At 40.3% G+C, this 23,198-nt stretch overlaps 1 protein-coding gene across 1 annotated transcript in view; it reads right to left on the bottom strand.

Moving 5' to 3' along the window:
* col5a3a (collagen, type V, alpha 3a) overlaps positions 1-22,683 on the bottom strand; it is a 212,692-nt gene extending 190,009 nt beyond the window's left edge. Inside the window, exon 1 of the mRNA XM_057861461.1 lies at positions 22,591-22,683. Within this exon, the coding sequence (XP_057717444.1) occupies positions 22,591-22,666 (76 nt within the window). The 5' untranslated portion in view covers positions 22,667-22,683. The remainder of the gene's footprint in view (positions 1-22,590) is intronic.
* Positions 22,684-23,198: the final 515 nt, after the last annotated feature.

The raw sequence follows: 23,198 nt of genomic DNA, 5'->3' as shown, positions 1-23,198 counted from the left end.
TATTTTGGCCCATTCCTCCATGCAGATCTCCTCTAGAGCAGTGATGTTTTGGGGCTGTCGTTGGGCAACACGGACTTTCAACTCCCTCTACAGATTTTCAATGGGGTTGAGATCTGGAGACTGGCTAGGCCACTCCAGGACCTTGAAATGCTTCTTACAAAACCACTCCTTTGTTGCCCTGGCTGTGTGTTTGGGATCATTGTCATGCTGAAAGACCCAGCCACATCTCATCTTCAATGCCCTTGCTGATGGAAGGAGATTTTCACTCAAAATCTCTCGATACATGGCCCCATTCATTCTTTCCTTTACACAGATCTGCTAGGTTTTGTGTTGGTTTCCTCCTTGTGTGTCCCCGTGATTGCCTATTAATTTCACCTGTTGTGCCTTCTAGTTTATCTCTGAACTTGCATCCTCCTGTGCTCACCTGTTTCTCGTTGTCTCGTTACCCTTTGTCTGCGTGTGTATATAAGCTCCCAGTTTCTTTTCAGTCCCTGTTGCGTCATTGTCAATGTCTATGTCTATGCCAACGTCAAATTTCAAGTCCTGTCCACGCCCTCGTGTACCAGTCCCTCTGTTTAAGTAAGTTTTGGTTTGAACATTGTCTTTTTGATCCCGAGTCCTTTGGTTGTACTTTGTGCTTTTGGTTATTTGCTATTAAAACGTTTTTTTCAGTTCACCACCACCCGCTTTGCTGCTTTTGTTTCCCTGCAATTGGGTCCACACCACCTGCTTGCCCGCGTATTCCTGACAAGATCAGTCGTCCTGGTCCCTTTGCAGAAAAACAGACCCAAAGCATGATTTTTCCACCCCCATGCTTCACAGTGGGTATGGTGTTCTTCGGATGCAATTCAGTATTGTTTCTCCTCCAAACACGAGAACCTTTGTTTCTACCAAAAAGTTCTATTTTGGTTTAATGTGACCATAACACATTCTCCCAGTCCTCTTCTGGATCATCCAAATGCTCTCTAGCGAACCGCAGACGGGCCTGGACGTGTACTTTCTTCAACAGGGTGACACGTCTGGCAGTGCAGGATTTGAGTCCCTGGCGGCGCATTGTGTTACTGATAGTAACCTTTATTACTGTGGTCCCAGCTCTCTCTAGGTCATTCACTAGGTCCCCCCATGTTGTTCTGGGATTTTTGCTCACCGTTCTTGTTATCATTTTGACGCCACGGGGCGAGATCTTGCATGGAGCCCCAGATCGAGGGAGATTATCAGTGGTCTTGTATGTCTTCCATTTTCTAATAATTGCTCCCACAGTTGATTTCTTTACACCAAGCGTTTTACCTATTGCAGATTCAGTCTTCCCAGCCTGTTGCAGGTCTACAATTTTGTCTCTGGTGTCCTTCGACAGCTCTTTGGTCTTGGCCATAGTGGAGTTTGGAGTGTGACTGACTGAAGTTGTGGACAGGTGTCTTTTATACCGATAATGAGTTAAGACAGGTGCCGTTAATACAGGTAACAAGTGGAGCCTCGTTAGACCTCCTTAGAAGAAGTTAGACCTCTTTGACAGCCAGAAATCTTTTTAGGTGACCAAATACTTATTTTCCTCTCTAATTTAGAAATAAATTCTTTAAAAATCAAACAATGTGATTTTCTGTTTTTTTTTTCCACATTCTGTCTCTCATTGTTGAGGTTTACCCATGTTGACAATTACAGGCCTCTCTAATCTTATCAAGTAGGAGAACTTGCACATTTGGTGGTTAGCTAAATACTTATTTGCCCCACTGTATATTGTATCAATCTTTAGGGGAAAAGCAGAAATTTCAAGAATCCAAGCGCGCAAAAAGAAGTTGCTATCATTACATCTTTTACAATTGGTGCAGGGGATAAAAAGACCTTTCACACCCGTGTGTGCAGAATAAACTGAGATGGGTTTGGCAAACAACACATGGGAAAAATCCTGACTTGGAATGAGGAGGATATAATTATGTTAATGGTTTGTTGGAGCCCCTTTACCTGAAAAGCTCATTGTTGACTTTGTTGCTCTGTGGTAACGCTGCAGCGTGTTTGGAAATATCAGAACATCCCGACGGACTAAAGAATGTTTTGAAATCGCATAACAAGGTCAGAGAACATGGGAAGAAACCCAAGCATCCATGAATTTAACTTAACAGTATAGTAAGAATTTGCGAGCATACTTTATAAATCATCACAGCAGTTTGCATGTTAGCAAGCGAAGCAAAATGTTACCCAAAGGGCCAATTGACACTTTAGAATCACGCATGAACATAATGCATTCTTTGTTTAGTGTCACAAAAAAAAAAAGAAAAAGATCTCGGAAACATCCTAGCATGACTCACGCCACCTACGCATCCCAGTCCGACATGAAAAATACCATGTACAACGCTACACAGTCAATTGTGAACCAATGCACAAGGGAGCAACAGAGGGAATTGGACTAAAAAGTGAGCCAAGTGGAATTCGGGCAGCGGGAGTTTCCCATAGATTTTTGGACCGCACCCTTGTATAAAAGTGGAGGAGGGGGGAGAAATGGATGATTGAACTTAGATTTACTGCTTGGAGATGAGAATATCTGTATCAAATTGGGAGTTGCTTGACAGGAGGTGTAGCATCTGCACATCAAAAAACATGAGTGGAGATGGAGTGCATATTTCAAACTCATTTTTTAATAGACATCTTGACACATCCCTGATAGAACCCAGGCCAAGATAAATCAAAGCTCTTTGGGATGTCAGAAAGAGATGCAACATTTGATGATAAAAATACAAGAGATGTAATCAGAATGGTTTGTTTCATCAAATAATTTGTTTTGGACAATAAAACTGTGAAAAATATAATGTCAGTCTGAATCAATACCCACTTATTGCACACAGAAAAAAATGAATGCTAAATCAGTTTGCAAAAAACACATTGGGTACGTCTTTGTTTAAACATGGCTAAAACTGCGAAAAGCAAATCCATGCTAAAATCTCAATTTTTTTTAATACCAAAAGCCAGACAACGGACCCATTACGAAACCAAATCACAAAAGTCGGACACAAAGTCGTAGAGTTGCGTAGGAATACTGTGTGGTAGTGACTTAAAGTGCCTATAACAGGATAAAAAAAGTCTTAAATAGTATTTTTATGTGAATTAGAATCATTTTTTGAGATGATTCGATTATATACAACGATTTGGCTAAGCACAGATGACGAGAAATTAGTCTTTTAATCTGCCGTTTCGCCCCTGCCTGTCATTATAGCGCTCTAGCGTCCCCAACAGTTGGATGACGTTGGTAGGGTCATGATTTCTTCTGTTTTAGAATTCAGCCCATTGAGTGGGAATTATTCAGAATGAGGAAAATGCGACAATGAGAGCCGCAAAATGTCATTGTTTCAATCTCTCTACTCCAATATTTTTAAAGGATATTCTTTTTATCTAAGTATTTTTCCCCAATTGATAAATAAATGGTATGGTCATGACAAATAACACATGTGCTAAATGGGATATGAAATATTAAAAATGCATTCATTCAGTACGACAGGGCAAAATTACTCCATAATGGTCAAAACTGTCGACCTTTTTGCACCTCCCGAATGATATTTCATTCCACCGGGGTTAGTCCAGCTTTTGTCATTTCCCTGCCCCGGCTTCAGAGAGCGTAAACAAACCAGGAGGCATGACAGCTAGCCGACATGCTAACCCAAACCAAGTGATGTTTCAAAGTCTTATTCTCGCCTTTCTAAGCGAAGAATAACACAAAACAACCCCGGATCATTTCACACGGCAGCGGGTTGTTGATTGTATTCGCTGATCGGCAACCCGCCCGGAGGCAAGCAAGTTACAGCTCGTCATTCCCCTGCTGCAGGCAGAAGAGCCTGTTTGCCGGGGGAAGCAGCTGGAGAATGACCGCCGGACAAACCGGCCGACGTCAGAGGAGCACGTAGGTGCCACATGGTCAACACAAATATGGCCTAAATGAAAGCGTTATGCTCCTGCCTTGCGGTGACGGCGAAGTGACTACGCCGTCAATGAGCATTCGATAGTTCTGCGGTGAGGGAACGCGTTGCTCTGTAATTCACCGGCAAGCCACTAGAGGGGTGTAGCGTTATGTTTGTACGCTTTTAGGGCATGCTTATTGACTTCCTCTAGTTTAACGGAGAAAAAAATAAATAAACAATGCAAGATGGAACGGTTGAATGTGGATCTTCAGCTCATCAACATTGAACAAATGTTGAGGTGCAGGTGACGCAGAAGATGGTTTCGAGGCGGTCTGTCCGACTTTTGATGCCACACAGAGAGTTCTAGCCTTGGGTGGAAACTTGCAAGCTGTGGCGGCTAGCTTCAAACTGGCGTCGAGCACTGCGTCCAGCCTTTTGTCCGAGGTCTGTAAAGCCATCCAGCCTGATTTGTTTGCCGTGTCCTACAACCAGCCAATGGGAAGCCATAGCAGATTTCTGGCGGCTATGGAACCTCCCAAACTGCGTTGGAAGCCTTGATGTTAATGTTATCATAAAAGCACAGAGGAACTCAATCAGTGATGATGTATCAAGTTTGAACTGTCTTTTGTTGAAAATTAAACATCAAAACAACTCTTTTGACACAGCAAACATATGTACACAATAAATGATGAAGTGCACCAACTAAAAATACGACATACTAGTAAAGTGATAAAAAGCTGGCAGTTTTTGGCCGACTGGGCAGTGTTGAGCATGTTATTTTAAAAAAGTAATTAGTTATAGTTACTCACTACTTCTTCCAAAAGGTAACTGAGTTGGTAACTGAATTACTCTATAGTAAAAGTAACTAGTTACCAGGGAAAGTAACTATTTCCGTTACTTTAAAAAGAAGTTGTTGTATGTCAAAGAATTTGAAATTTTCTGAGCAGTATTCGAGTCAGTTGAATAGAGAAGAACAGACAGGTAGTTGTGTTACAGAACCTTGTAATATTTATTCCACCTCACCAGCAACAGATTCATCCTACACTTGAAGTGCAACAAAAATAAACAGATTTGAATTGCTTACCACAGGTGTCGACAAAAGCTTTGCCCTGGGACATAAACTACACTTTACATGCACGTTCTTTCCTTTAATTTCTACCAACTTGAAATAGTGTTTATATCTCCACCTCGTAAAGGACAAATTTTCCTCTGAATGCTCTGCCATCATATCCCTCTGCATCTGTTTTGCGTGTGTGTGTTTGCCGCACGCGCTGTTCCGGTTTGTGTGTGAAAACACCGGCTCTCCGTGCGCTATTAGGCTCAAGCGTTTACGTCACAGAATGGGGGATCACGTGAGATTTGACAACAACGCAGCCATATTGGAAGCAGGTCTGGCTCCCGGGACATTAAACTTTAACTTGCCAGTTCGATAAAGAGACAAACTCGTTACTAAGGCGAAGAACAGATATTTGATCAAACTTAAGGATGTGAACAATGTTGACCCTTACGAGTAAGCCGAAGACAAATGGAGTAAAGATGTCGACGGGCTTCCACAATTTCGTGAAATCGACATTCTGCTGTATTTATTGTTTGGTGTATGTTTCTAAACTCATCAGCGATTCCGAAATCACAAATCACTACAAAGCTACAAACAGTTTTGCTGCGGATGGGTGCAGGACCTGCACATTATGACCGTATCAAACGGCAACTCCATCGTTCTTGCAAATGTAGGCTATGAGTGTTTACTATTTTCATTGCCATGAACCTGAAAGCACCCCAAGTCTTGGATGACAAATAAACAGAGCAGAGTAGACTCGCTACGGCTGGTAGTTTATTCAATTTATTCAAAGTAAGTAACGCTTTTGACCGGCAGTAATGGTAACGGCGTTGTAACGGTGGAAAAAATAATTTGTTAGATTACCCAACACTGCGACTTGGTCACCGCTTCGTGTGGCCATTTGATTCCGAACACACACATACTTGTCTTTGTGGTTCTCCCATTTTTTATTCAATCGCTGGCTGACCTCCAGCCCCGTATTTTCAGCAATCTCCTCCCAGGAATTGCTTGCCATCTGGCAATCTTCATAATGTCTTGACGAGACATTGTAGAAGTTGTCGTACTTGCTCTTCGTTGATACTCTCGTCGGCTTGGTCCATTTTTGCGTGGAAAAAAAATCATGTTTGACAATGTCGGCGATTTCGTGCTGAACCGGAAACAACAGTCTGAGCGGACTAATCATAGTCCATATCCACCACGTCACTTGCGTTGTCGCGACGCGAAGTCAGAAAAATTAGAAGGAGACAGAGAGGCTACGGCGGAGGATCATAAATTGGGTCTTCTTTGACGTCGCAGGTCTGAGGCGGAAGCATAACTCGCCCGTAATGGTTAACTACACAGCGAAGACGTAAACAGTGAGAGAGCGGCATGCAGTTGTTGTGCAGCTAACATGGCAGGATGTGTCTGAGAACTTTTCTACATGTCCGTCCTAGATTGAACCTAAGTAAATAGTCCTTTATTCAAAGAAAGTTTGTAGTGTTTACTTTATAATCGATGTATACGCGGCCATTTTTAACACAAAGTTGCCTCTCCCGGCGGGTACGCGAAAGACCAAGGGGGGTGTGCAACAAGCCGCCGGTCGTCGGCCGAGTGGCTTTCTCGGTGGACATGGAGCATTGTCAGCCACAAAATGCAAGCCACCTCCGTATTAAAACGTGTGCCATGATCCCAGCATTTGACATAATACAAAATACGATGTCTACTCACTTCCTCGTCAGTCCAACGGTCCCATATTTTGGCCATTCTTCGAGGGTGAACGGGAACTTTTTGAAACCCAAAAAGGCTCACTTGCCTCTCCCTGGTGCAGCAACAAAACCCTGCAGCACATTTGGCTGGCGTGATACGAAAAATAAACGAATTAATCCCCAAAATCAGCTGAATCCGCAGTCCATCTGCATGCTATAAAGCAATGCTGTATTGTGAGATGCTGACCAGGGTGACGTCACATTCGCATTCGTCCTCAACCCAAGACTGGAGCAGGAAGTCACTCATTTTCATGGCGCGGAATTCAAAAATTTAATAAATTAAACGATCGCTTCCACACACATCCAACCGGTCCATTTCATTCAGGAGGATAAAATACCGGGTGAAATATGAAATAAACATGCTTTTTGGTGTCTAGGCACTTTAAAACATCTTTTTCTTAACTTTAAAATAGCAAAAACCCGATGGTTTAATGCTGGGATTACAAGATGTGCTGTTCAAACTCTTTTGAAGAAGCACAAAGAAACGGGCAACGTTGAGGATCGTAGATGCAGTGGTCGGCCAAGGAAACTTAGTGCAGCAGATGAAAAACACCTCAAGCTTATTTCCCTTCGAAATCGGAAGATAACCAACAGTGCCATCAGCTCAGAGGTGGCAGAAACCAGTGGGACCCAGGTACACCCATCTACTGTCCGGAGAAGTCTGGCCAGAAGTGGTCTTCATGGAAGAGTTGCAGCCAAAAAGCCATACCTCCGACATGGAAACAAGGCCAAGCGACTCGACTATGCACGAAAACATAGGAACCTGGGTGCAGAAAAATGGCAGCAGGTGCTCTGGACTGATGAGTCAAAATTTGAAATATTTGGCTGTAGCAGAAGGCAGTTTGTTCGCCGAAGGGCTGGAGAGCGGTACAATAATGAGTGTCTGCAGGCAACAGTGAAGCATGGTGGAGGTTCCTTGCAAGTTTGGGGCTGCATTTCTGCAAATGGAGTTGGAGATTTGGTCAGGATTAATGGTGTCCTCAATGCTGAGAAATACAGGCAGATACTTATCCATCATGCAATACCATCAGGGAGGCATATGATTGGCCCCAAATTTATTCTGCAGCATGACAAGGACCCCAAACATAAAGCCAATGTCATTAAGAACTATCTTCAGCGTAAACAAGAACACGAAGTCCTGGAAGTGATGGTATGGCCCCCACAGAGCCCTGATCTCAACATCATCGAGTCTGTCTGGAATTTCATGAAGAGACAGAAGGATTTGAGGAAGCCTACATCCACAGAAGATCTGTGGTTAGTTCTCCAAGATGTTTGGAACAACCTACCAGCCGAGTTCCTTCAAAAACTGTGTGAAAGTGTACCTAGAAGAATTGATGCTGTTTTGAAGGCAAAGGGTGGTCACACCAAAAATTGATTTGATTTAGATTTCTCTTCTGTTCATTCACTGCATTTTGTTAATTGATGAAAATAAACTATTAACACTTCCATTTTTGAAAGCATTCTTAGTATACAGCATTTTTTCACACCTGCCTAAAATTTTTGCACAGTACTAAAAATATATATATACAGTGCCTTGCAAAAGTATTCGGCCCCCTTGAATCTTGCAAACTTTCGCCACATTTCAGGCTTCAAACATGAAGATATGAAATTTAATTTTTTTGTCAAGAATCAACAACAAGTGGGATACAATCGTGAAGTGGAACAACATTTATTGGATAATTTAAACTTTTTTAACAAATAAAAAACTGAAAAGTGGGGCGTGCAATATTATTCGGCCCCTTTACTTTCAGTGCAGCAAACTCACTCCAGAAGTTCAGTGAGGATCTCTGAATGATCCAATGTTGTCCTAAATGACCGATGATGATAAATAGAGTCCAACTGTGTGTAATCAAGTCTCCGTATAAATGCACCTGCTCTGTGATAGTCTCAGGGTTCTGTTTAAAGTGCAGAGAGCATTATGAAAACCAAGGAACACACCAGGCAGGTCCGAGATACTGTTGTGGAGAAGTTTAAAGCCGGATTTGGATACAAAAAGATTTCCAAAGCTTTAAACATCTCAAGGAGCACTGTGCAAGCCATCATATTGAAATGGAAGGAGCATCAGACCACTGCAAATCTACCAAGACCCGGCCGTCCTTCCAAACTTTCTTCTCAAACAAGGAGAAAACTGATCAGAGATGCAGCCAAGAGGCCCATGATCACTCTGGATGAACTGCAGAGATCTACAGCAGAGGTGGGAGAGTCTGTCCATAGGACAACAATCAGTCGTACACTGCACAAATCTGGCCTTTATGGAAGAGTGGCAAGAAGAAAGCCATTTCTCAAAGATATCCATAAAAAGTCTCGTTTAAAGTTTGCCACAAGCCACCTGGGAGACACACCAAACATGTGGAAGAAGGTGCTCTGGTCAGATGAAACCAAAATTGAACTTTTTGGCCACAATGCAAAACGATATGTTTGGCGTAAAAGCAACACAGCTCATCACCCTGAACACACCATCCCCACTGTCAAACATGGTGGTGGCGGCATCATGGTTTGGGCCTGCTTTTCTTCAGCAGGGACAGGGAAGATGGTTAAAATTGACGGGAAGATGGATGCAGCCAAATACAGGAACATTCTGGAAGAAAACCTGTTGGTATCTGCACAAGACCTGAGACTGGGACGGAGATTTATCTTCCAACAGGACAATGATCCAAAACATAAAGCCAAATCTACAATGGAATGGTTCCAAAATAAACGTATCCAGGTGTTAGAATGGCCAAGTCAAAGTCCAGACCTGAATCCAATCGAGAATCTGTGGAAAGAGCTGAAGACTGCTGTTCACAAACACTCTCCATCCAAACTCACTGAGCTCGAGCTGTTTTGCAAGGAAGAATGGGCAAGAATGTCAGTCTCTGGATGTGCAAAACTGATAGAAATATACCCCAAGCGACTTGCAGCTGTAATTGGAGCAAAAGGTGGCGCTACAAAGTATTAACGCGAGGGGGCCGAATAATATTGCACGCCCCACTTTTAAGTTTTTTATTTGTTAAAAAAGTTTAAATTATCCAATAAATTTTGTTCCACTTCACGATTGTGTCCCACTTGTTGTTGATTCTTGACAAAAAAATTAAAATTTTATATCTTTATGTTTGAACCCTGAAATGTGGTGAAAGGTTGCAAGGTTCAAGGGGGCCGAATACTTTTGCAAGGCACTGTATATATATATATATATGTGTGTATATTTGATCGTATGTAGTAAAAACGTAGACTTAACTATTAACGTTATTGGCTGCGTACTTGTTCACTAGCCTGTCAACACACAAATAGAATAAAATACAGGGTGGGGCAGAGCACCTTGCTTATTTAAATTTAGCACCCTGAGGCAATGGTTGCTGATGGTAGGGATGGACTTATATGAGAGGGTGGGTCTTAAAGTTTGGTTCTTCACATGCGTTATTTATTTTATGTTCATTTTTTTCAGGAACCCAAGTGAGCATCATGGAGTGGATGAAGTTGAAACGCGCTTTTCGCTGTTGAGGAATTTTTTTCAAGCGGTCGTTCAATCGTTGCAAAGCAACGTGCATTCCGTAGATATTCTGTTCTATTCTATTCTATTCTATTCTATTCTATTCTATTCTATTCTATTCTATTCTATTCTGCTCTGTTCTATTCCATTTTGCCTCCCTCGTACAGCTGGAGTTTTGTGAGCTTGTTATGCTTCTGTTTACATTGCAGTCAATTTTATTACTTTTTTCCATTCTGCATGGTTATATAATTTATTTATATTTAGAATATAAAATTACGCCATACTCGATTTATGTGATTATGACTTTACGACACCGGAGTCTCGTTCGCCATTTTGTCTCCAGTCGTTTTTGGGTTAATTTCATATAAAGTCGTATAAACAGTAACTTATTTTACCTTATCTTAAGGGAGTATCTTAATTTTTACTTAACAATGCGTTCTGTCGTCACTAAACGTGAAGTTTTCAGCTTGACAGACAGCAAACAAGGGAATTTAGGTTTTTGAAGCTTTTGATTTGACTTTCACTTATGAAAATTTGTAAAGCTGAAACACACATATGTACATTTGTGCTCAAAACGACAGGCATTTTAACAATAAAACACTTGACACAAAACAATTGGCGTACAAACGTCCATCTAGTCTGATCAAAATGTAAATTTAGTATGTTAAATTAGCATAATTTGCCTAACAAAATTCCGCCAGCCTACAAATGCAAACATATTTACATTCTCGTAGCAAATCGCTCAAACGCAACTCCACAAACTGCAGTTCTAATTTAATTACAAATGCATACACAAATATATATTAGCTGAAACAACTTACAGCCTTATCTTGGCCAAACCAGAGCGCAGCCAGACCCAACGCAGAGGGCAGTGTATCCTCCATCAATTAACAAAATACAATACTTTTAGACTTTTTGGATAGTTATTTTGAGATGTATGAGTATTTAAAGGGTTGATTCCGATTTTCACGGAAATTCAAGTTATGTCGTCAGCGTAGGAACGGAACTCGTTCGTAACCTCGGGACTACCTGTATATCACATTTTTGTATCAGGAGAAATACTTTAACTTTTTACGTGTAAATTTTGAAGCAAGTACTGTACATTTACTTGAGAATGCTTTTTTCTTGGATACTTGTACTTTAACTTTAGTAATGTTTTGTCTCTCTATTTGCACTTTTACTTAAGTAAAAAAAAAAAAAAAGTGAGTGCTACATACACTACTGGTACAGCCTGACTTTAACTGGTACCTCAATCGATCCCTGCAAAATAGGGTGTGCTGTCCATTTTTGCACATAAACTGTGAATTAAACAATGCAAGAGCAATAGAAATACAAATTCATTAAATCGTTTTCTCCTATTTTTTTTTTTTTTTTTTTGGTACTTTTAAATAGCTTTTTTTAAATTTTTTATTTTTATTTTAGCCAATAGAACAAACTTTAACTTTCAAATGCCGTGATAAAAAATGCATAATTGTTTTTCCTGTTGTAGCGAATCAAACCGTGACCCGTGTCCCGAGGTATGTACTGAACCATGACTTGTGTGTACCATTACACCCCTAAAACTGTGACAAAGAAATAACAATTAGCTCACTAGAACTTACTGGCTTCCAGTGATAGCACTAGACATCCAATCCATTTGAAGTGGGAATGTTAGCAGCAAATTAACGAATGCTGCCAACACTCCCATTTAAAATAGTTCTACTAATCATAATGTCATTCCAAGGGTTTTCGTTTTGTTATTAAGAGGCACATGATTGGACGTTACGTCTATCATCATCAATGGCACAAAAACAGTTAATGCGATGACGCAAGACACCGGTTTCCTTGAAGAATGCAAAATAAGAAGCAAGAGGTTATCACAATCGCTTCGCCACCGCTTCAGGGTCTGCTTTTAGTTATCTTCGACAGTGTCGGAGCGTGTTGAGGCGCAAGGTTGAAAAAGGGCTGGAAAGGATTTTGAACATATTCTCAGTGGATACACTCAGCGCCGTTGTGAATATCAATACGAGAGCGGTGATGAAAGCAAGCGTCAGGATACTATTTCATTAGCCTGCTTGAAAGCGTACAAGTTCTTCTACAGTACAGTATTTGTCTTTTTTTGTGATGGATTTAGGTCAACCGTGCAGGCACATGGTAATGGTTTATCTTGATATGTTGCAGAAATTTCAATGTGTACATTGTGTACTGTACATTCATGTTAAACGGACAGCACCGTTTTATCTATAAGCTGACGTATAGCGATGATCTTGGATAGAATCTGAACCGCATTCTTCACTTTCCACAGTTTGTTCACTACTCATGTTTGTTGACAGAATGATGGGTCAGCAGGCCAAAAAGCTGCTAGACCCTTTGAGAAAACACCTGCCCCTCAAGAGCACATGTTTGTACTTCTACTCTTAAACGGTGAGAGCACTCTCAGAGAAAACATCTATTGATTGTTTCTGCTTCAGCAGCACTTTATTGGGCAAGTGACTGTTTTGCTTAATTTAACAAACTTACCTTTAATATTGTCAATAATGATTGCATATTTACGTTATGTTGAAGATGAAAATGTTTGTATTTTATTTTTTGTATTGATGAATACTTTTATAAAGTTGTTATGTTCAACAGGTCAATGGCTGCTTCCTTTCTTACTGGTCTACTATCTCCGGGTACCTAAGATGACAAGGAGCATCATAAAAGGCTATACACAGCCCAGCATCCACCTCTTCAACCTCTTTCCTCTGGCAGGCACTACAGGGCCATACCAGCCAAAACAAACAGAATGAGAACATACGCGGAGTTTAAGGGGGGCCAGGGGGTCCCTGGTCGCCGAAAAGTGTCCTTGAAAGTAATTGACTTTCCTATACATGATTTTAAAAATAAGAGTTTTCCGGTAAAATTTTGTGTATAAAAGTTCTAAAGCAATAAAACAAACAACAAAAATGAATGAAATCGAACAAAAAAATATCTTTATAATGGGTTAAAATGATTTTTTTTAACAGATCATGTGACTAGCACCTAATACCAGTGTTTTTCAACTGGTGTGCCGCGGCACACTAGTGTGCCATGAGAGATCGTCAGGTGACGCGCCAAATTATCCAATATCGCTTTTTTTTTTTTTTTTTTTTAACGTCGTCGGGCGGATTTACAGGTGGAAGGAAGGAGTAGGTAGAAGGTTGCGGTCGTGTGCAGGTGAGCGAGGTATTTCTCGTGTCGCATTCAAAAACTGCTCGGATTTCTAGCCATCAGCCACCTTGCTGTCTGCAACAATGTGGACCCCAGCACTTCTACTGTAATCATTTGATTAAAATCGTCAAGTGTCGATATACACGGAAATGTCCTTTCCATTTTACCCATATGTCACGACCATCAATCCTCCCTGTGTTTTATTCCACACATTGTCGAGGACTGCAAGGTGGCTGATGGCTAGAAATCCGAGCAGTTCTTGAACTCGACACGAGCAGCAACCAATAGTGCCATGGTGCCAAGCAAGCTTAAACGTCATTTCCAAACAAAACACCCATCGCTTCAAAACAAGTCAATGGACTATTTTGTTCGCCTTCGTGAAAACAGAAACAGACAACTTTTTTTTTTTTTTTTTTTTTTTTTTTAGAAAAACAACAAAGCTATATGAGAAAGCCCTCAAAGCCAGTTACCTTGTTGCTTAACTTGTTGCTAAATCCAAAAAGTCCCACACCGCCTGCAAAGCCATTGTCAGTGACATGGTCAGTCCTGATGCGGTTAAAGACATTGTTAAAGTCCCCTTGTCTGATAATTCTGAGCTTTTAAAGCCTAAATGCTATAAAAAATAAAAATAGAGAGCGACTGAGAGCTGTTGAAGATTCCTGCCACCATATTGTCTTTGTGTTCATCTAAACAGACTCAAGTTTCACACTGAGTAAGTATAAATATTGAGAAATTATTTCATAATTAAATATATTGTACAGAAAGTAATTTTGGAACGTTTTTGGTTTGTGGTGTGCCGCGAGATTTTTTCCAATGTAAAAACATGCCGTAACTCAGAAAAGGTTGAAAAACACTGCCTTAGACGGACATTTGCTTTGCATAGCCAAAACCACCCGAGGACCGAAGGGGCAAGATGGAGATACGTAATTTTTTCAAACCTAAGCTTTCAAAAGCGACAACAACTACAGAGCAAGAACCAAGGATTGAAAATGTGGACCATGAAACACCAGAGAGCACTGCCAAAATGGTGAGCGGGGTTTCGATTTGCCCAACTAAAGACGCTAATTGTACAACAGAGCCACCACCGGTGTCTTGCCAATTTAGTTACCCCCGTTTTAAATTGTATCCGCTGCCGTGGGAGCACACACACACGCACACACCCACACACACTAGTTATGAGTTACGTCGACTTAAAAAATGAATTGAAGCCAGAAAAGAATCACAGTTATATATTTTGGACTTTGACTTAGAAACTCCATACAGGACTTGAATTACAGTAATAACAGTTATAAGTGATCCTACAAGTAAAACAGTAAAACATTGCCTTTTTACGTTGAGTACATATGTTACGTCATATGAAAGAAAAAAAAAGTTTTTGTTTTTTTGTTTTTTTTTTATGGATGGGCCATGTTTTAAAACCTCGTAGATAACTACATCACCAAAACATGGAGTTCAAGCAAATCAGTGCAGCGGAGTGGTTCCACCCAGGGGATACAATTTTTGACGGGGGAACCTACAATGGCACGACACCGGTGGGTGTACCATATTCACTGGATGACGATCTTGGAAAAAGTATAGCTGTCCTAAGCAGCCTGATTTAGAATTCCCCTCAAAAATGATGGGAAACAAAAATAAAACCGCTCAATTTAAACTTATGATTATAAATATTTTTGTAAGTTGATTTTATTACTGACACTGGGTTTAGGGGTCATCAACATGTTGTGCCCCCAACATGTTGTGCCCCCCCTGCTCCAAAAGTCAAACTCTATGAATGAGAGACAGTTTCTTTCCAAGAGCTGTCACCATACTCAACTCAAGTTTGCACTGAAATGTCACTGTCATTACACTACTAATGCCACAACATTGTCACATGCATCTCACTAAGTGAAATGTTCTCAAATATCTTTCTCAATCTGGGTACTGCATCATCTGGGTACTGCATATGCAATATTGGCACAGTTACATGATAGCATTGTTGCACTGTTACATCAAAATCTGTGCACAAACTGTCATATCAAGTTAGCCTCCTAGTCTGAGTACTGTAAATTGTCATGTACGGAGTATTATATTACTTCTACCTTACCACTTCCTGCTAGTCAGTTATTCACTTTATTACCAATCTGTGTGCCTTATAGCACTTTTGCTTTTGTTTTATCTGGTGCACGCTATGGCTAAACTTTAAGATAGGGCTGCAGCTATTGATTATTTTAGTAGTCGATTAATCTATCAACTAGTTAGTTCAAATAATCGAGTAATCGGATAAGGATCCTTTAATGCGTTGTAGAGTAAATTTTAGGGATGTAAAACAGAGGCTTGCTAAGATTGCACTTTCAAAATAAAGATCCCGTGCGTTTCTTCAAACTATGCAGGGTTGCACTTTCATTTAAAAATAAATTAGAACACCTGACCTTAGCCTCAAATGGTATTTTAAAAAAAACAGAGGATCTAAGTACAACAAAAGAACAATTGGCTAACTTCCATAGCAAAAGTCCGCTAGCTTAAATGCAATTAAATGGTAACTTTTTTTTTTTTAACAATGCTCTCTACAAATCGTTCTTCGTTCAACACATACTCCCACAAAAAACTGCTAAACATACCTATAAACTAAATTACGGATGTATTTAAAAACATATTAGCGCAAACAAAAACTTGCCTTATGTTGGTCTTAACAGGGAGCAGCTGGATTCAACCATGTTAAGTAAGTTATGTCATATTTACTGTTGCCACTAGAGGGCAGTGTATCCACCCAAATCAGTAAAACTAAATGCAAACACTTTCAAAACTAACCATTACAACGCCACTCCAATGAAACGAATACTCAAAGCAGCAAAATTTGATTCGAAGCTTTTTTCTAATCAAATTACACGAGTTAATCGATTAATCGTTGCAGCACTACTTTAAATCTCGTTGTACACTGTACAATGACAGTGAATTCTATTCTATTCTGTTATACTCTACTCTACTGTACTCCATGTTAAACTAAATTATCTAAATTGAAATTTCCTGTGGATTTTGGGTCACCTCAGGATCACTTCATGTTGATTTTGGGTCAACTCAGGGTCATTTCTTGCTGTTTTTGGATCACCTCCGAGTTGAGTCACCTCATATTGATTTAGGTCACTTCCTGTGTATTTTGGGTCATTTCTGGTTCGCTTCCATTTGATTTTGGGCATTTACTCTGCGACTTCCTATTAATTTTTGCCCATTTACGGGTCAATTCCTGTTGATTTAGGGTCACTTTTTCCTAGACCCATCCTGTTAATTTTTGGTCATTCTTGTTGATACAGTGGGGAGAACAAGTATATGATACACTGCCAATCATTGGCAGTGTATCAAATACTTGTTCTCCCCACTGTATGTGTTCACTTCCGATGAACTTCTTATTGATTTGGAGTCACCTGTGATTAATTTTGGGTCACATCCGGGTCAAGTAAGTTCCTGTTGATTTTTGTTCACTTACTGCTGATTTTAGGTTGGGGGTCACTTAGGGGTTCACTTCCTAGTGATTTTGGGTTAGAGGCATTGCTATGAGAAATAAACTGTACATCTGGCCACTAATAACATTTTTTTTTGTTTTTTTAATTCCTAGTATTTTCATGACTATCGTTATAAAGGGTTAAAACTGTCAATGAAGTATTAATCTCGCAAAGTTCCCCTAAAAATCCCAACTCAGACTAAACACAGACAGGACCACTCTTCTACTGTAACACCTGCACAAAAATGCACCGCTAATAACAACGTTATCAGTCAGCGCCACCTTAAATCCGAGCGCCGCGTCCAAGTCAACATCACTTCACAGGCCCTCATAAGTGAGCGGCGGACACTGCAGCAGCTGTGAATGTGATTACAACTCTTGGCTGTCTTCCTGCATCTATCACATTATTGTTTCAGCCGGTGGACTCAATCAAGCTCTGCCAGGGGGTGAAAAAATAAAAGTGTCGGTCTGTTACCACATTTCAAACATTAGCTACGAGGATGCTAAAAAAACAGAATGTTGGTACAACTGGGATGACTAGCATTGTATGACGCTGTTTCAGCAGTACTTCCAGTCGAAATGGATTGGCCATCTAGCGCCGTCAATGGCGCTAAAACATGAACATGTTAATTGCAGGCAATGCGTTAATTATTTGAGGAAAAGCTTGAGAATAGGCCATAGTGGTGAGAGGTGGCCATAATCTGAGTGTATTATTATTTGTATTCATTTTCATTTTATTTTGTTAATGAAACTGCGTGGTGATGCTCTGCTCAACTGGTCAGTAAACTCCTGCGTCACTTCCCATTGATTTTGGGGCATCTACAGGTCCCGCTCTGTTGATTTCCGTTACTTGCTCTTAACATTGGGCAATTTACTGGTCACCTCCTGTTAATTTTGGAGTATTTCCAAGTCATTTCCTGTTGATTTTGGGGCGTTCCCAGGTCACTTCCTGTTAATCTGGAACATTTCCGGGTAACTTGCTGTTGATTTTGGCTCACTTGCTGTTGATTTGGGGGCATTTCTGGAGCCCTGAAACTAACAAATAACTAACAAACTGCACGGAAATTGTTGAAATCAACTCCACCGACTAATTAAATCCCAGCTAACTCAAAGATTAAGCCTTATGTCAAAAATTCTGAACTTCCCCTTTAATTTCATTTATAGGAACGTCAATTACATGCAGTGACATTTTTGGGCCACAAGTATTGTTGGCGACCAGTTTTGATTTTGCCCAAACTGGCTGATAGCTTTTGTGCGCCTTGATTTTGGGTAGCTTGTGATCAATCTTTGCCATCCCTCCAAGACAAAATGGATTGGACGTCTATCTCTCTCAATGGCAGCCATCGAGTTCATTTATGAAAAAAACTACAATGAAACAATTAAAATGTTTAATTGCAATCGATTATTCTTGTGATGAACTGCAATTAATCACATTGTTACTGGCATCCATCACTGTCATTGGAAGCCAATGAGTTAATTATCAAACAACAGCAAAACAGCTATAACAGTAGGAATGTTGTTGAGCTGTTTTCTTATTTCAGTGTTGTAAGTCACAGGTGTCAAACTCAAGGCCGGGGGCCAGATCTGGCCTGCCAAATCATTTTCTGGCCCGCAAAAGCAAATCATGTAACAACTTCAATGACTTTCTCAATAAAAATTTTTGAAGAAAGATCGAGTATTGCAGAAGTTTTTTTTGTTCTTCTTTTAATTTGCAACAAGCAAATACAAACTGCATTCAAAAATAACAATTAACAGTTTTCACCTCTTTAAAAAAAATATGTATATATATATATATATATATATATATATATATATATATATATATATATATATATATATATATATATATATATATACATATGGCGGAAAACACTCAGGTGACTTGAAGTTCCGCTCTGAGACCCCAAATTTGGCCAAATTTCAAAATTGTCCGATATGCACGTGTGATACATCATTGGAAAGCTTAAAATCTCAATTTTCTGGGGGAAGAAAAATTTTGAACAGGAGGTCATTTTAAAACATTTTTTGTTTTTTAAGCAGCAAAACCCTAACTGGAGGTGAGAGCACACGAGAGCAGAATTAAAGACGCCATGATTTTGAGGAGATATTATCGCGTACTTACCTTGTTTCGATCCAACAACTCTATATAGCATGTATCATTGAGTGTCAAGATACAGATGTGAATGGCCACAGCTGGAATTTTTCGGGATTTTATGGGTGAAACATGCTGATATAACAAGGGTCGCGATGCAGAAGTCGCAGTTGTCAAGGAGTAATCGAGATTTACATTTTCATATATTTACCCTTTTAAACTTTTTTTTTTTTCTTTGTTTGGATCGATTATTTATCATCTAAAATATCGGGAAATATGTGACGGTAACAAAAAAAAACAATTAAGTGATAGTTATGAGGTAGTTATCCGTGACTTCTTTACAGACGCTATTTTTTTTCATTGTGACGTCATTTGTTTAAAACTTTAAAATATGCGAGTAAATAATTTTTTAAAGCAGTTTTTTTTTTTTTTTTAAACGAAATATTAGACATCAATTAATGATTCTAAGCTAAAAATGACATACAATTAGAATAAAAATTTTAATTACCTTCTTTTTATGGTTGGGTTGAAACAAAAGCGGTTGCGCGACGTCTGTAAACGGTGGTTTTCAGGGTAAAACGGACAAATTAAAAATAGTTTGGGGACTTAATGCGCCATGAATCTGCTATGGCAGTATATAGACATATTGTTCTATCAGACACAACAGTTCTTTTGGCTTAAAATACAGCATTTTATTTTATAGAGGGGTGCGAGAGCAGAAACAGCTTTTTCAGCCTTGTGCTTTCCACCATATATATATACTAGTATATATAAAGCGAATATTGTATTTTGGGTTTTCTCCCTTTTATTAAATTAAATAAATGAACCTTTAAAAAAATAAAAAAATATTTATTTTGTTTACAGAATATATATTTTTTAATATTTTTATTTTAATTACGTTGAAAAAGAAGATTTGGTTTTAGCTATAAAGTATTTATAAAGTTTTAGCTCAACAACATCTCTAAAAGAGTAAAAATCAAAATAATCATTTCATAATCGATTGGATATCAATTAGTTGAGTCATCTTGGCAGCCATAGTTAGCAAACACTGTAACCAGTGGTGGAATCTAATAAAGTAAAAGTACTTGGTACTTTTTTTCTCATTGTGGATTGATAGTTACGTTTTAACGCCTTTACTGTAACTGAGCACTAGAGGCAGCAACATGTGTACAAGCAAGATTAGGCAGGTGAACAAGATATTGACAAATTAAAAACCACCCCACTCTTGTACAGTAGGTAGCGGTATGCACCTGATAGTTGCTTGCAATCCGCCGTTAAGCTAAGTTGAGGAGTTTTTGAGCTAGTTAAGCAGTGCAGTCAATTTTATTGCTTGTTTTTATATTATGCACAGTTTTAACACTCAAAATGCTGAAATGGCTGAATGTGGTCCAATGAAATTTTCTTGGAGTGATTTCAAAATTTAAAAAACAGAGTGAGGTAAAACAAACAGTTTTAGGAAAAGTTATAAATGCACAAACTGTAAGTTTAACAGGCACAGAGATATGAATTCTTTTTCCTGGGTGTTTGATCACTTCACCCAGCCCCAGGGAAGTTCTAGTGTTGAATAAAATGTAAAAAAATGTATCTATGGATGTATGTTTGTATATATATATATATATATATATATATATATATATATATATATATATATATATATATATATATATATATATATATATATATATATATATATATCCATCCGTTCCCTCTAGCACAGGAGTATGAGTCTGGTCCGTGTGGCCGGCAATAAGTCGGACCTGTTCCCGGCCCTTTGTCACCGGTTCTGTTCGTGACTTTCATGGACAGAATTTTTAGGCGCAGCCGGATGGTTGAGGGGGTCGAGTTTGGTGGTGGGAGGATCTCATCTCTGCTTTTTGCAGGTGATGTGGTCCTCGCTGGGACAGTTCGCAGCCGAGTATGAAGCGGCTGGGATGAGAATCAGCACCTCCGAGTCTGAGACCATGGTTCTCATCCGGAAAAGGGTGGATTGGTCACTCCAGGTCGGGGATGAGTGCCTGCCCCATGTGGAGGAGTTTAAGAAGTATCTTGGGATCTTGTTCACGAGTGAGGGCAGGTCGGAGCGTGAGATGGACAGGCGGATTGGGGCGGCGTCCGTAGTGTTGCGGGCGCTTAACCAGTCTGTCGGGGTGAAGAGGGAGCTGAGCCAGAAGGTGAAGCTCTCGATTTACCGTTCCCACCCTCACCTATGGCCATGAACTTTGGGTAATGACCGAAAGAACAAGATCGCGGATACAAGCGGCTGAAATGAGTTTCCTTCGCAGAGTGGCTGGGCTCAGCCTTCGAGATAGGGTGAGGAGCTCTGTCATACGGGAGCGACTCAGAGTAGTGCCGCTGCTCCTTCATGTCGAGAGGACCCAGCTGAGATGGTTTGGCCATCTGGTTAGGATGCCCCCTGGAAGCCTCCCTCGGTAGGTGTTTTAGGCATGTCCAACTGGGAGGAGACCCCGGGGCCGACCCAGGACATGCTGGAGAGATTATATCTCTCGGCTGGCCTGGGAACACCTTGGGATTCTTCCAGACGAGCTGGTGACTGTCTGGGCCTCTTTGCTGAGGATGCTCCCCCTGCGACCGGGATTCGGATAAGCGGGAGACGACGACTTTTACTTGAGTAATTACGTATTTGCACCTGTATCTGTACTTGTACCTGAGTAAAAAAAAGTTAGTACTTCATCCACCACTGACAGTAACTACGATGTGACAAAGATGATTTTGGCCCCCACGATCTTCATAATATAGTTGGCATTTTGTCTACGAAGGACTCCTCCATTGGGGCCCTTGGCTCAGTCCTTTGCATTGATCCGTCAATGATTAAACCCCTTGAGAGTCTTGCATAATGCATAAACATATACAAACTGGATATTTGTAAATTGAAGAGGCATGACAAAATGATGCACAGTAGCAGCCTAAACATTCTATTCTCCCAGGTCTTAATTAGAACCACAAGACATGACTGAAGCTTCTACGAAACATGCCAAATAGCCCCAAGTGAGGCCATTTTCTACAGTGTGTGTGAGCGCGCAACAGATCCACGTCAGGAATTTTAATCTACTCCCTTTAAGTCAGTTGTTCAGCTCCTTCGCAAGCCAACGTGAAACTCTTTCGCAGTCAAGCGACGCTGCTCGCACGCACACGCCAGCGTGACGTCATAGGTTCATGCAAGTGAGCACCTGACCCGAACCGGGAATTTATAGATTGTCATCAAGAACGATGATAGATGTCCAGTTGTGTGGCTTTTAAAAAGTAAATGAAAATTCTTTGAATGAGTTTATAACTAGTAGAAGCCCAATCCATTTGAAGTGGGAGGGTTGGCAGCGAATGAACATTCCCTGCCAACCCTCCCACTTCAAATGGATTGGACTTCTAGCACCGTCAGTGGAAGTAGTTAAGTACGAAACAAAGCATTCTCATTCTTCAGTTATGTTTCGTTTTATTTTAGTGAAAATTTAACCAATTAATTTTGATTCAACAACATGATTCCAAATGAGAGGGTGTTATGACCTTTGACCTAGTATTGCCCAAATGTCATATGTGTTTTTTATATTTATGCCTCAAAATGTCATCACTCTTTCTTCACATTTGAGTTAAATAGGCTAGCAAGTTATCAGAAAATTCTTTTTCTGACCTCTGACCTGTGACCTATCGCCATCGATGTCAGCCAGTGAGTTTAGCTGTGCCTTACCGGCTGTAGTGGTGGTGAAGTGCAGTAGAATAAAAGCCAGCAATCGTATGGTCCCAATCCTCAAAACGTGGTCCATCTTCCCAAATCTGGAGGTTCTCTGCCCCCCTCTATCACCAAGATTTGTTGCTGCAAAAAGTTCCACAACTTTCAGGCTTTAAGAAGCCATGGAATTACCTGGAAAGTTAATTTAAAATAAAAAACATGAAAGCCAATAGGTGCTTCTGCTGCCTGGCCTGTTGGAAAGATTGTTTTGTTGTGGTGGCTCCTCTCAAGATCCTTTCTGAGGCTTCTCATTCAATTTCTCCTCCTCGCCATCACTCCCTCCCTCTGCTCCCCTCCTCCTCGCTCCCCCTCCCTTGGGTGGGCGTATTGGAGAAGCAGTTTTTCCAAGGAAGACCCACCGTTAATCCCCAGAATATGTGTTAGGTACTTTTTTAAAGATGGTCATTTTCCACAGTGGTAACGTACGGATCATCTTTGCTCATGTTGTCTGATGATGATATTTGCTTTGATAAGTTTAACGATGTCCCCTATCCAATAACGTGATCGCAAATCAGTCCCGATCATGTCAGTTAAAGGAAATGGAAATCAGGTCAAAAGATCAGATT

Source organism: Corythoichthys intestinalis, chromosome 16, assembly GCF_030265065.1.
Source record: "Corythoichthys intestinalis isolate RoL2023-P3 chromosome 16, ASM3026506v1, whole genome shotgun sequence".
NCBI lineage: Eukaryota > Metazoa > Chordata > Actinopteri > Syngnathiformes > Syngnathidae > Corythoichthys > Corythoichthys intestinalis.
This window is presented reverse-complemented; position numbering and strand designations above follow the sequence as displayed.